The sequence below is a fragment of the Rosa chinensis genome, chromosome 3, assembly GCF_002994745.2.
Source record: "Rosa chinensis cultivar Old Blush chromosome 3, RchiOBHm-V2, whole genome shotgun sequence".
In the NCBI taxonomy this organism is placed as follows: Eukaryota; Viridiplantae; Streptophyta; class Magnoliopsida; order Rosales; family Rosaceae; genus Rosa; species Rosa chinensis.
Genome location: NC_037090.1, coordinates 34,923,269 through 34,938,334, shown reverse-complemented (window position 1 = coordinate 34,938,334; position 15,066 = coordinate 34,923,269). Strand labels below are relative to the sequence as shown.

General features: G+C 35.2%; 1 protein-coding gene and 1 long non-coding RNA gene across 3 annotated transcripts; one reads left to right on the top strand and one right to left on the bottom strand.

The window, feature by feature from the left end:
* The first annotated feature begins 5,459 nt into the window (after window positions 1-5,459).
* LOC112192993 lies at window positions 5,460-8,087 on the top strand. Its single transcript, XM_024332975.2, has 2 exons — window positions 5,460-6,446; window positions 7,764-8,087. The coding sequence occupies exons 1-2, from the start codon at window positions 5,504-5,506 to the stop codon at window positions 7,808-7,810; spliced, it is 990 nt and encodes a 329-aa protein (XP_024188743.1). The 5' UTR covers window positions 5,460-5,503; the 3' UTR covers window positions 7,811-8,087.
* Window positions 8,088-9,177: 1,090 nt separating this feature from the next.
* Window positions 9,178-13,799, bottom strand: LOC112195293. Of its 2 annotated transcripts, XR_005808942.1 has the most exons (7): window positions 13,513-13,799; window positions 11,620-12,435; window positions 11,327-11,423; window positions 11,053-11,228; window positions 10,545-10,648; window positions 9,443-9,647; window positions 9,178-9,351 (listed from the first exon to the last, which is right to left on the bottom strand). It is a non-coding gene; the product is annotated as an uncharacterized LOC112195293 (long non-coding RNA). The 2 variants fall into 2 exon arrangements; XR_002934445.2 differs by having other exon boundaries at window positions 11,620-13,794.
* Between the last annotated feature and the right edge of the window lie 1,267 nt (window positions 13,800-15,066).

The window sequence follows — 15,066 nt, the reverse complement described above, 5'->3', positions numbered from 1 at the left end:
GTGCCCTTTTATGTGTTTTGGTAATTTTCAGAGTTAGGTTCATAAGTTTGCATGCTAGAACAACGGTGAGAGTTTTTGTGTGTTTGCTTAATTTGCCAAGAGTGATTGTTATTTGTTAAGACGCTGAGTTAAACAAGTAGCAATTAGTTCTAAAAAGTGGTAAAAATCATGCTTTAATGATTAAATGATTCTGGAAATTACGTGTTAAATTCTATGTGTAATGGTTAATTTTCACGTGTGAGTTGATTCGAGGGTTAGATAATACTACTAGTTAAGAGAATTACGCTAAGTGTTTTCGAAAATTAGTAGTATTAGGCTTGGTAAGTACTCTTCCGATCCAAACCTTTTTGTGTAGGTGTACCCTACAATCCCCGGACTGAACGATCCCTGCTTATCCTATACTGACAACTACATTTTACAGAGTTAAATTGTGAGGCTATTTTAGCCGCATCAAATGGCAACAGGTACCACAAGATACTATGTCAATAAAAATACCCCAAATCTGAATTTCACATTAGGCAGCACATTTGTAGCAGTAGACATAATGTACTTAAGTTTCTGTATCTTCACCCCATAATTAGAGAACTCAAGTTATCCAAAAAGACAATCAACATCTTATGACAGTAGAAGAGTCTTTAAGTATCAAAATATGAATTCAAAATCATGTGTGAAGCTGTTTGTCACCAAACTGTGCTATATTAACACTTCTTTTGAAGACACAAGTAAGCACAGTTTGAAAACAATTAACACAAGTTTCCAGGTCATTTTTATATTAATGATCAAATGCAAATAATAACAGAAATTTCTTTGTGCGACATGCCTATTTTTATTTGCAACAACCTGTGACCTAAATAAAGTTTAACTAAATTCAATTCAAGACATCAAGGCACTTGAAAAGAAACTTCACTCAATCTGCAATTTTCTCAATGAAAATATGACAACATTTACAGGGAGACAGTTTCTTAACTCAAACATTCATCAATTTATCATATAATCATTGTTCAATCACAGATATATGTTAGCAGAATGCAAAATATTAAGCACAACCATCCATAAGCAATCACAGAGAAAGCACAAAATCGTTTCAATTCAACTCAATTCAATTCAAAGACACAAGCACACCAAAACTTAAATTTCATCCGGTCACCATCTACTCTAGCCTAAGTGCACGCCGGGAATGCTTCTAGTGTTCTTGTAATTCAACAGAAAACGAATTAAAGCTTTAAATTGAAACATGGTTCTCAGAAGGCCTAACCTTTACGACTGCAATTCTGCAACAATTTTAGCGGAAGCAATAATTCCCAATACTTGTATTCCCCAAGACCGATCTTTATCCGATTTTATTTTATTTTCTTGGCCTGTTAACCAAAACCCTAATTTCCCAAAACGTTTTGCAATTCAACATAACACAAGACTCTAGTTCAAAATACAATGAATTGATCTTCTAAAAATGATTTATGAATTGTGAAATTTGGCTCTGATACCATTTGTTAACTTAATGAGCAAACCAAGATCGTTTCACAAAATGCATAAACACAACCAAATGATCAATACAATATGAACTAGAATACAACAAGAGGAGATGTATCACCTGCTTCATTCACAACAGCCATTCCTTCAAAAGCAGTAGCAGCAACACAGCTATTCAACACAAATAACCCGAGATCCAAAACTTCAAGCAGCCACACGCAAGAAATCTTCTACTCAACTATGTGTTTAACTCCTCTCTATGGGGCAGGACTGAATGTTTTGTCACACAGTGAATAGGGACTTCAAGCATCTATATATATAAGCTAGATAGGTCTTCCCATAAAAGAATCCTTGATTCTAGCCAATGAGTTATTTGACAGATGCTATAATTTATCATATCAACTAATTAGATATTTATCTTTATCAAAATGGATTCCTAACCATATGAGTGGCATACCAAAGCTCATTAGGTGTCTAGGTAGATAATTCATATATTTCCTATTTATTGTAATAAGCTTAATCAATTTGTTATTTACTTAATGGAGATAATATTAGGTCCAAATAATATTTTACATGGAATACTACTAATGAAAGTTTTGTAGTTCTCTATTTGATGCTCATCATTGTCCCCTCTTGTCGGAAACATCCAATGGGTTTAGACTTCAATACCTCCATTTCGTTCTTGTATCTACAGTTTCTCATTTTTTTATGTTACTTTCAATATTTTTTGAATCTATAGTTAGGCCTATCAAATACCTTGCATTCTATGAGGTAATCATTGTTTTTACTCATGTTTTCTTTCATTGTTGATATCTCTTTTTCATGTATTTGTGTTTGTTGTGAGCATTTCATGATTTCTCTCACCCTTTCTTAAGAGCTGTGTGCTTGGCATTCTTTTTCCTTAATTGATTTTTGTAAACTGCATCCATTCTTATTAGAAGCTTACTGATTTGTATAATGGTTAGTGCTTAAAGTCATAACATGCTACTTATGCTTGCAAGGATAATAAGGTGTTGCTATAAAGTCTATAGTTATATAGCATGTATTTTTTTTTGGATTAAATACCGTTTAGTCTCTGTACTTTGCCTCTCTCATCGTTTCAGTCCCTGACATTCTAATTTAATCTAAAAACTTCATGCCCTCATAATTTCCCTCCAATAGGTCCCTTCCGCGTCAAATTAGGAGTTGGTCTTGGGTGAAATGTCCAATATACCCCTCTGTTATTTCTTTTGTCTTTTTAATTTCTTTTTTGCTTTTTCTTCTTTTTTTCTTGTTCCTTTTTAATTTCTTTTTTCCTTTTTTATTTCTTTTCGTTCTGCCTACTTTCTCCTTCCTCAACCCACCAATACCATTCCAATCAAACTCCACAACCCATCTGTTTCTCTCCCCAAATTGAAACCAAATCCAGCAAAGACCTAGCTTGGTGGTGTATAGATGGACATCGAGCAAAAGCAAGCGGCTAGGAGCTGATCGATCACTTCTTCACCTTCTCTGAAGCCATCTCCCTCCGTTGTCTCTTAGCGGATCCGCCCTCGTCTCCATCGTCGCCGACTCCATCTCTCAAACATAAGCAGATCCCAATCAGCTCGGAAATTCGCCGCTCAACCAGTCCCCTCTTGTTTTCACAGCGTACTTCTCTCTCTCCCACTCAAATCCCACCTTCTCTCTCCACATTAGGCCTCAATTTGGAAACTTTTCACTGAAAACTACCATTTTTTCAGACTCTGAGGTTTTTGGGTCTTGCTCAAAATGGTGATTTGGATTTTTTTTTTGAAGAGGAAAAAGAAACTTACAACACAAAGCCTCTAACTGCACCAAAATTAAATTGGTCTAAATTAAAAGCCGAGCAAGCCAAAAGAGGAAGTTTGTCTCTCCATATAATCGCATCTGGAGATTGATGACCAAGGGAGGCAATTGCGTCAGCCACAAAATTTTCTTCACGAGGAATATGAGAGAAAGAGATTTACTCAAACATACTAGAGATGTCTTGGATGTCACGAACAAGAGAACGAATTTTCCAAGGAGGGTCACTAATCTTGTTAACACAGTCGATCACCAGCTTTGAATCACCCTCTACTAGAATGTTAGAGCAGTTGAGATGCAGCGCATGGAGGAGACCATCTTTGAGCGCGCTACACTCCACCACAAGAACAGTAGTAGAGCCGATCTTCCTAGTTCCAGCCACCACCGGGGAGCCAGAATGGTTTCTAATGACAAAACCAGCTGCATCCATCCCGTCATGCTTCACAGAGTCAAGTTGACCAAAACCAGAAGTGAAGAAGAAGAATAGTGATGGAAAAGAAAAATGGTCGCCGGCGTGGAGAACAATAATTGGGGTTTCGAGTCAATCTGGATTGGTTCGCCGACGTGGCGCTACTGATGTAGCAGGATATGATGGTCATTAAAAATGAAAAAGAAAAAAGGAAAAAGGAAAAAGGAAAAAAAGAAATTAAAAAGGAAAAAAGAAAAATAAAAAAAGGAAAAAAGAAATTAAAAAGGAAAAAGAAAAAAAGAAATTAAAAAGGAAAAAGAAAAAAGAAATTAAAAAGGAAAAAGAAAAAAGAAAAAAAAAGAAATTAAAAAGGAAAAAGAAAAAAGAAAAAAGAAATAACAGAGGGGTATATTGGTCATTTCACCCAAGGCCAACTCCTAATTTGACGCGGAAGGGACCTATTAGAGAGAAATTGTGAGATCATGGAGTTTTAAGATTAAATTAGAATGTCAAGGACTGAAACAATGAGAGATGCAAAGTACAGGAACTAAACAGTATTTAACCCTTAAATCAATGAGTACAATGACTACACTATAACTCAATTAACCGAGCAACCAAAGCATTTATTTAACTTCCTTAAAGTCCATCGAATTTTCCTTTAGTCATTAAAACCTATTATCCATTCCCAAAAAATCCAAATGATGTAGCATTTGAATCATTTAGGATATGGTGATTATACTTAGCACTTTGACCCAAAAATTGTTTAGCCTTACTACTATAAGAAAACAAATGACGATTACCATTCCCGAACGATTCACTTAACGTAGTAACGCTCATTCGGGATATGGTGATCACACTTCTTTCCATGTTAAAGTTTCGGTCAACCGGTTTGACCTCATTTTATTTAGCTTTTAAACCTTAAGCAAATTAAATAGCAACAACCACCATTCCCAAATGATTTCTTCCTTCGGTAATTCCGGGATATGGTAGGTTTAGAATACTTCAAGTGTCTCACGAACTTTAAATTGAATTCCCAACAAATTAATTCACTTGTCAAAACCGGTCATTTCTTATTTATAATTTTTCTCATGCATTTAACCAAATCACTGCTTTCATTCCTAAGTCACACTTCAACATTGGAAACAAGCTTACTAATAAAATTCACAAGACCAATTTCCTACACAAATGACCAAACCAAACTTGTTCGATTAACACCAAACTTGTATAAAATTTTGAGTTGAACATTCAACCAAGACTGTATCAGTAGTTTCTCCACACTGGAGGAACTACTAAATTGTCATTGGATAGTCAAACAAATTAACAATTACAAAGTTTTATACCTGTGATTTTTTATATTAGATAATAAATTGACTAGTTATAACTCTTAGAAAGAAAAAAAAAACTAAAAGTGGGAGTAAAGCGATTGTTTTAAAAACATTTAATGCCATTGATTTTGAAATTCTAAATGTTATGGTTTCTCACCCCCATTTAATTACAATTTATTTAAGGAAAATTTAAATTAGATGGTTTCTAACTTTATTCTTGTTTTAAATGAGAATGCATGTATAGAAATGTATTGTGTTTATAATTATAGAATAATATAAGGAAGATATGATTATTATTATTATTTTTCTTTTAATATATAGATGTCTATTTTGATCATTTAATCTACCTGTAAAATCTGATTTGAAATATAAAATAGGTAATATGGATGTGTATTAAGTAGTTTGTGGTGTGTATTTTAATTTTTTTTTTTTTGGATAAGATACATATGTAGTTTTTAGAAAAACCCTCCTCCGTCACCTTCACAAATCACAAACCATGGCGAGTGCAGAACCCTTACGTTCGAATACGGCCGCCGTAGAATTGCGCCGTCTGACAGTGTTGTCGGTGCTGAGCGAGTGCGTCCGGATACTCAAAGCAGATTATCTACTGCTGCTATTTCTCTCCCTTATCTTCCTCTTCCCAAAATGTTTTTCCTCCATATCCCACCCGACCCGCCAAAGCCTCCTCAAAGCCGAGCATCCCTTTCCTGATCAATACCAGTCGGAGACTCTTCTTGCTCTTGCTTTCTCATTCTTCACCCACATCTTTTCCTTGTGGGGATTTCTCTATCATCTCTTGGGTCTCTGGTCAATCACATACGTCGTATTTCAGTGCTTTTATAGCCGTAGCCGTTTCATCAAATGCGAGACAATATACGCCATGTTTAAATCTTTGTGTGTCTCCTTTTTCCCTCTGCTAGGTGTGATCCTAATCTTTGTTCCCAACATTGTTAGTTTGTTTAATCTGGTTCACTTTGGCCAAATTTTGTTTAAGGGGCTTAGAGGAACTGAGAAAAGTGACATAGATATCTTTTATGTTGTTTTAGTGCTCGGTTGTCTTAATCTCCACTTAGAGTGGAACCTTGCACCATCTATTATTGTAGTAGAATCGGGCGGACTGCTGGAGTCTTTGAGAAGAAGCAGCTTATTAATGAAGGGAAAGAAAATGTTGGCTTTGTCTATATTATTGGTCTATGGTAGTTTTGCCATTATTTTAGGACTCTTTAGTAGTTGGATTCTGGAAGTCCAGTTGAGTTTGAATGATGATCTGAGTCATGGTGGTTGGTGGAAGATGGTGAATTGGGAATTTCTGTTTCGAATTTTACCAGCATCAGTTTTATTCATGCTGGTTTTGTTGTTCAACATGGTGACCAATATCGTTTTCTATGTTTACTGCATCAAGCCAGAAGATAATGAGAAAGAAAAAAGTTGTGAATCAGGTTAGTTTGTTATGTTTGTGACTATAGATGCCTTTTCTTTTACTTTTCAATTTCGATGATTGCAGTAGCGACAACATAATAAAAACAAAAGATATATATGAATAATGCAAACAATCTGAGGCCAGTCACTTAATAGAATACTGTACTTTGCTCATGATGAGATTTGAGATGGATGGCTTACTGTCTTCATATTTGTTCATATGATAAGCACACTGCATCAGAAATATGATTGGGAGTGACTGATCATTGTTATTCCATTTTTAGGATTTCAACTAGATGGTAGTGATATGAGTTTTTTAGTCATGGTTACAAAATCCTTGTCACACGATTAGCTTCCTGATCACTAGTTTTAGAATAGCAAAGATCTCATAAAATAGGTTCTAAGCTCAAATGCATTAGCTTAGCTATGAGTAGTTTTAGAATAGCAAGATTTCACATAATTAGGTTCGAAGCTCAAGGCCATTAGGTTATCTATGAGTAGTTCTAGGATAGCAGGATTTCACACAGTTACGTTCTATGCTCAAAGGTATTAGTTTAAACTTTTTTATCAAGCTACTGGAATCTACAATTCATACAATTTATTCCCATAGTTTGTAGTAAGATGTAGCTCTCTTGACTTAAAAGTGGTATAGTACTATTTAAATGAGATGGAGCTGTCTGGTTTGGTGGTTCTGTTTCTATTTCAGTATCAGGTTAAAACATTTCAGTAAGTAGCCAACTAACCAAAGGAACCATAACACAGACTTTAATTGTCTTGCAAAGCTTTCATGATGAACTAGAAAAGCATTTAATATCTATCCGTTTTGAATTGTCTGAACTCTGAAGTAACTGTATTCCTCAGTATTTACTAGTAAAAAGTCTTCTTGCATCAAGTATCAAGTAGTGGTGTGTTTCAGGAAAAAACAAAGCGCAAAAACTAATTTTAGATATGCAATATTTAGCTTATAGGAATGATGGTTTTTGTAACTCTCACAATTCACACAGTTTTTGCCCCTAATGTGTTGCACGTACATTGTAACAGAATTCTTGCTTGAGTTGCACATTTACTTTGCTGTCTTGATCTGAAAGGAATATGCCATCTTAATTTGAGTCGTGGGATTTTAGGGAAGAGGTAGTTGAAGTTGATCTTTTTTGTGATTTGGTATCTAGGTTACTAGGTTAGGTCATTACCAGCTTAACTAATTAACAACTACTTGAGGAAGCGCAGCATGACCTCGAGTCGTGTTGCCAAGTTTTCACATGGAAAAACTTTCTTATGGATTTTTGAGTATTCTATGTGGGAACTTGAACTAATACAGGATATCTATTTGCATGCAGTCTCAACTATGAAGTATGACCGACTTGTGGACCATGCAGCTTGGTAGAATCAATATGCGGGTCTTCTACTGGAATCATCAGCTGGTGCGATAGTAATCTTGGCATTTAATATATATACATTTAGTTATGAGTGATGTGACTCTGAACTCTGAAGTAAACCTTCTTTTCTGATACTCATGGAGATTGACTAGAAAAATGTTCTGATGCTTATGGAGGTTTCTTTCTTCTTTCTTGTCTCTTCTCTCTCTCAATTCAGTTCTTTAGCATATGACTTGTATATACAAACTCATATTTGAGTTCTGAAAGCAAGTTTTTTTTTTTTTTGAAGTCATTGTTTTTGGACTGAATGTTTGAGTCATACTAAAGAGAGGGTTTCTGCATTCAATATAAACATGCTGCCTTTGAAATAGATACCTGGACCACAAGGTAATTAAAATTGTAAGAAACCGTGTTCAGATTAACTGCATTGATGTTCTGGTCAATGATGGCCTCCCATGTTTACATAGGTCCGTCTATGATTTCACCCCAGTCCTGACCTTAAGACTGGTTTTGTTGCAGCTTGCTTCTGTGTCTTTATGTTTCTGGCTTCTTTGTTTTCCTTGTTTTCAGTTCATTTCTTGTGTTTCTATGCTTGTTTTGAGCTTTCAATCAAAGTATTGTTCAGACCAAAAACAAAGAAAAAGTCTGAGAGAGACTGAACAGTAGGCCACCAAAAAATATGCATCTTATTCGGCAGCATAATTCGTTAGAACATCAGCAATCCGTTGCCTTGGTCATAGATGTGAGATACGAAAAGAGATTTGATTAAGCTACCACAAGCAATTTTCCATATTTATCGTGAAGTCAATTTTGTAGCCGATTGGTTAGCCTGGGCAGCTTATGACTCTACCACTCCCTCTGCATTGGTCTGTTTTTCTGTCATCAAAAATAAATAAATAAACAATTTTCCAACTCCACCATTGAACCTGAAAAACAAACCGTAAAGAACTCTTCTAAAATATATTCTGTTGGTTGCTGTTTGCTGTTGTGTATTCCTATAGCATTCGTTGTATTTCCCTTTGTTAGTTGTTTTCCGACTCATTTGAAACGTAGATGACCTATTTATAAATTGGTACTAGGTATTTGACCCGCGATGCTATGGATATTTTTTTTTTTACGCAAATTATACATTATAGAGTAAAACGTTAGCAGATGTTATAAAATTTATATATATTACAAATAACATATTATTAAATAGAATATTGCTGTCAAAGGCCTTATTTAAAGAAAATTGTTAAAATCAGTATTGCAACAACCAGATATATCAAATATATGTAACACCATTACAAAAGAATAGAGCAGTATTTCAAATAACTCATAAAGGCAGAATCCCCACAGCCCAACGGCAACGATTTAAGGAAGCCAAGAGGTTCACCTTCATTCTTCTAGGGCAGAAATTTCATCTGCTGTCTCTGCTACAGGCCTTTCAACTGCATTGGACGATGCAATGGGCTGAAAAGTCATTCCAATCTGAAGCCAGTGGTGCACTCTTGTGAACTGAATGCCAAGGAGCTACAGATGATGCAGGTTGTCCTTTAGCAAAATGCAACTTCAAAAAAGAATCAAGCAGGAAAATTGGGTCAAATATAAAAATATGGTATTTGGAAGACATAATCTTGGTGAACAGGTTCAGTACATACTATAGAAGCATAGGTCTGCTTCAGGGGCTCTCCAATAGGTTTCTCAACAAAATTCGCTGATCTCAGAAATGAACCGTTAGACAGTTCTGCGCAGGATCCTCCATGATATTCTCATAGCCATAGTTATCAACTGGACCATTTCCATTGACATCAGGCACCATGTAGTCTGTAGTATGAGTTTCTCCACTCATCATATAATTAGCCACTGCAAAACCATGAGTTCAATAAAATGATCAGTAAATTTACACATGTTAAAATGAAAGCTCATCTACTCATCACAAATCAAGTTGCTAAGAACTTTGGGGGGGAAAATGCCATTTTAACCAAAAAGCTGAAAAGAGACTAAAAGAAATAGGCCTTGAGGCTTTTTTATGAGACCATGATCAAGAATGAACATGATTGCAAGTCAAGTTGCTGTCACTACTTAACTTGCTTAGTGACATACACATTAAAAACCAGCCTTGCTTCATTAATCTGCATCTCATTGAACAATCCAATGACAAACCTGATCTTGTATTCCAAGTTCACTGCCTCATCACTTTCAGGACAACCTTGGGAAGAAATAAATGAAGGTGGAAAGATTTCAAACAAACAACAGAATGATAAAATTCAGATCAATATTGTGAGAATTTTTGCTTTTTACATCTGCTTCTAAATGATTTGATACTTAAGTATCAAATCCATATTCTGTATCAATCTATTATGAATTCACTACATCTTATATCTGTTGATTTCTTTCATTCTTTCAAATCCATTCAATCATTTTGAAACTTCAGCAGGGGGCAGCTGAATTGATTCTGCAGTAACTGAAGTGGTGGCAAGTTCTCGTATTTTGCTATAACAAAAGAATCAAGAATGATGGACTCAAAAGCCTTATAATTTTCTTGTTTTTTTACAAAAAAAATAGCCATATTCAACCATTTTCAAGCTCAGAAATGCATCGGCAGTCTGCAGTTGGCCTATTGCTACTTGAGGAATAAACTACATGTTCACCATTAGAGAGGAATTATATAACCAACCAAACAGAATGATAGTAAACTCCAGTGAGCAAATACTATAATTGATGGAATGCAGAAATAGATAAAAGCCAAAGGTGACTAACCTGTTGCAGGAAAACCCAGTGGTATCATTCTGACAGATTCCTTTCCACATTGATGGAATGGGTCAAATCCCTTTGTCACTAACACACTGATTCGGGCCACACACCTGGCACAAATCACATCCCATCATCAATATCATCAATCCATCAAAATTTAAAGTGCCCGCCACCACTGGCGCAATGCAAGTAAGCAATTGAAGAAACAGAAAAGGCTTCTGCGATGAACGTAAAGCGACTCAGTGAATCGTGACCTTCAAATCTCATGGGTCCAACTACAGGGAAAAGAAACTAAGAATTTGAATTTCCATCCTCTGTGCAGATTTCCAAGATATTTTCCAACAAAACTAAAATTAAAGATGCTATCTTTCAGTTTAAAAGGTGAACTCATCTCATTTGGCAAAGCTTTTTACATCCAATTCATATTTATATTCTAATTGGGGTCCAGCCACATCAGTAAAATTGCCGAATCAGCAAAACAAACAGAAACTGAATAAAAATTAAGTAAAATTACCGGTGTCAAAATTGGCCGTGATCGCATCCTCGCCACATCTGGCCTTGTTCCATAAAGAACTGGGGCGAATCACTCCGTTCTTTTCCAGTAGCACGAAATTCTATGAATGGGCTCCATGAATGGGCTGTATGCAATTTCTTTCTTGGTTTAAGAAACTGAGACAACATTTGGATGCTCTGCATTGGCAGTGGCAGCAATATAAGAATAATTTAATTTCCATTAGGATCACTTAAAGTAGAATAACGTGAAAGAATCTCAGCTGAATCAATCACACTTGCAATTTCAGCTGCCTCTTCCTCTTCAAGGGTGGCAGCAAAACCATTGATATGTCTTTTGTATTAGTAATGATTGTTTCTTTCGCTTTGTCAGTGCTGCATGTATAGATATGTACGTGTATGAGAAACAATAATTGAAGAAATAGAAATATGCTCCGAAAAATTAGCAGGGTTTGGATTTTAATCACAGGGATCATACACTGACATGATAACTGTAACAACAATTCCAATGCCATGTTTCACAGAGCATATAGCTTTAAAACACATATAAGCATAGAACCCAGGTACATACCTTAGTGTAGTTCTTCTCCTCCACTCCATATGCTTTAACATACAAACAGCCTATCCCATTATACGTCGAATAAAGTTCTTGTTTAGATGCTGATGTAAGCCACTCCAGAGCCTTGGTGTAATTCCTCTCAACCCCAGCTCATCTAGCATAAATCTCCCCAGGAAACTCCATAGCCCTTGGCTGTCACTTCTCCACAGACTTGAGAAACCACGACAATGCCTTGGCATGGTCTTGGCGCAACCCTCTGACCCCGAAATAGTAAAAGAGGCCGATCCATGACAATGCCCACGAAATGTCCATTGTCCTCAAATGTACATAAATGCAGACAAATAAATATGTGAACAGCAAAACAGAGTTAAAGGACAAATGTTGGATGTATTTTGAGAAGACTCAAAAAGCATCTTGGATTATATACGATAAACATCCTAGCTGTTTATGTTGGTTAATGTTTTACTGCCTGGAATAAACTATAAATGTATGCATGTGTTGTCAGCCGACGCTTTTTTAAGAAAATTATAAAGCTTTTTTTTTTTTAAGAATGTCTATTAAAGTTATACCTTAAGAGAAATGTATACACAAATCTTTTCATTCTTTAAGATGAACAACAGAACAAACAATTAAACATCTATCAGCACGTTGGATACGAACATTACAATGAGACTAACATGTAGTTACATAGATCCCAGTGCAAAATGATTATGATCTCTAACTCCACAAAATAATTTGAACTGCAACTAACCACTGCCTGAAAGCTTCAGTTCATAGAGAAAGCTTCGCAAAAAGCAATTCTAACTCCTGATCTTGTGATATAGTTATCTAAGATAGAAAGGAGCATCAGGAAGAGCAAAACAGTATCAACTACTCGGATCAATTTCTTTTATCTTCTAACAATAATCAGAATCATATAGGAAAAACAAAATTTCATACTGTATAACAGAGGAAAGTGATCTTTAACCAAAATTTTTCAAAACAAACTTCTTTATTGTGGCCCTCTAATATAATAATTATAAAAAAGTCCATAACATAGATTTAATGCAATACTATTCCCAAATTGCACGAAAAAATATAATAATAGTTCTGTATAGTATGTTCGGACTCATTACAGAGGATACAGTGATCTGCAAGAGCTAGAAAGGCTCAAATTCAAGTCAGATCTTAGGGCCAATTCAATCCAAAATCAATTGTGTTACATTAGTTAAAACAAAACCTAGAGCTTTTGAAGTTGCCTACCTTCTTGTGATACTAAATTTTCACCAGTACCAAAGTGAAACTTAAAACTAAATGAACATCAAATAAATGAAGTCCCTTTAACCTTTAACATTGCACAACATGTGAACTGTTTCTAAGCCTCGATAAAAGGAACTCAATAAAGGATATATCATATTGATGGAGATTGTTTATCTCATCTTACACTATAATGTTTCTTTTGTCTGAATGTGTTTTTTACTTCAATTGCTTATGTGATGTTGTGTGGACACTGTAAGCGGGCCTAAGCATGGGCTTCATTTATGAACAACAAAACAGAGTTAAAGACAAATGTTGGATGTATTGTGAAAAGACTCGAAAAGCATCTTGTGTATATAAGTAAAGAAAAAAAAAAGCCCAGATACACCAGAATCTATGAAGTAATTGTCTACATAAGTAAATCGACTACAGAAGCAACCCAAACTCAAGATTGACAAAACCCCAGATGCTCAGATGAAATTTTCTATAACCCGTCATCAAAAACATGGGAAATTTATTGAGATGGGGTTTGTTTGAGCTTATAGAGGACTGAAATCTGGGTTCTTTACGTAGGAAAAAAAAAACACAGAATTTCTACTTACTAATCAGAAACAAAATTTAAGCAAAAACCCAGGAACAGAACTAATTGAATAAGTGAAAAGATGTCACCTTTTGAGATCAAATAAGCTCCAGTAGACTGAAGTATGCGTGAATCCCAGGGCAATCAGAGACATATTTATATACCAATGAACTGTCTTTGATTGAACGACTCCGGCCCGATTTTGATCTTCGTGCCCGCGAGGTCAGCGGCGGATTCGAAATTTTAGTTTATTAGGGCACAACAAAATGGAATCAGGTTGACGTTAATTTGAATTTAAATTTGAATTTATTCTTGGTGGTCAGCGAGGAGAAAACGTTCTGACATTATACGGATTAGTCTTTGAGCTTAGAAAGTTTTTGAAAAACGTGTGATCTCGATAAAATTAAAATATATATATATATATATATATTAATAGATTATAGAGGTGAGATTTAGAAATTGAAAAAAAAAAATTAAAAAATAATAACTCAAAGTATAACAACAGAATTTTATTAAAAATTATTAATACCACATATATCACATACCGCCAAGCATAAGTAACGACCTCGTAGGTGGTCCCCATGATATGGTTAACCTCGCCTAAGGCATACATTTGCTAGACCGACACTCGAGCTACTTCGTCATTGTGGAGGTCGAACTATATCTCACCAGGTGGCCACCCTTTCATGCTCTCCAAAAGGCTTCAAGATAAGCAATATGTACATTGTTTCCCACATCGAAAATGTAAAATAAAATGAGATTTATAAAAGGGTTAATGCTCATACACCCTGATCTAAGCAAAATACTTTCTAAGAACCCCAACAAAATACTTTTGTTCCTCTCCACCCAGACTTCTGTCCCTTTCCTTCCTTCTCACCCAACTTGTCATCTTTCTCTTCCATCAGTACCCTCCTGTTAACTTTTTGCATAGTATGTTTTAATTAAATTTTGATGAAACGTGGTGGGCCCATTTTTTTATTTGTTTAAATATAAGCATGATAAAATGTTCATCCTCTATCTCAAAGGTAAACAGTACATTTTACTATTCATAATTTCGATCGTCGACAAACTTGAATTAATAGCTATCTGTAAAAATACTAGCAAAGAATTGCAAAAAGAAAGAGAAAAATTAAGAAAGATGAGAGCCTATAGAGATAGTCTTGATAGGGAAGCACCCAACTATTGGGATATCATTTATAGACTTCAGACTAGAATCTATAAAATAGAACAAGAGATTGATAATCTCTTATATGTTCTTGAAGAGGAACAAAAATCTCTTGATTATTTGAGCATTGGTTAGATCTGCACATCACTGGTATCAAAGCTTGTAAAATAGCTCAAAGGAGAACCCCTCCTAAATGGGGACAATGTCAGAATTGTTATTAGAGAAAATAAATTCTCTACTGAAAGCTTCTGATGAGAAATATCAGAAGATGTTACTAGAATTAGCTAGATGTCAAACTCATCTAGAAAAATTACCTGCTATAATCCACCAATTAGAAAGATTGGAAAACAAACTGGATTATATCAAGGAACTTCCAAAAACGGAAGAAGAAAAACTAACGAGTGTTAGTAGAAAAATCAAGGAACAGCAAAAAACACTGGATTCTATACTGAAGGACAAGAAAGTGCCTACAGTAAAA

Bases quoted from the DNA above. Each gene is read 5' to 3' on its own strand.
- LOC112192993 (XM_024332975.2), top strand. From the start codon at position 5,504: ATGGCGAGTGCAGAACCCTTACGTTCGAATACGGCCGCCGTAGAATTG. The intron at 6,447-7,763 runs GTTAGTTTGTTA...ATTTGCATGCAG, and splicing joins AGAAAAAAGTTGTGAATCAG to TCTCAACTATGAAGTATGAC.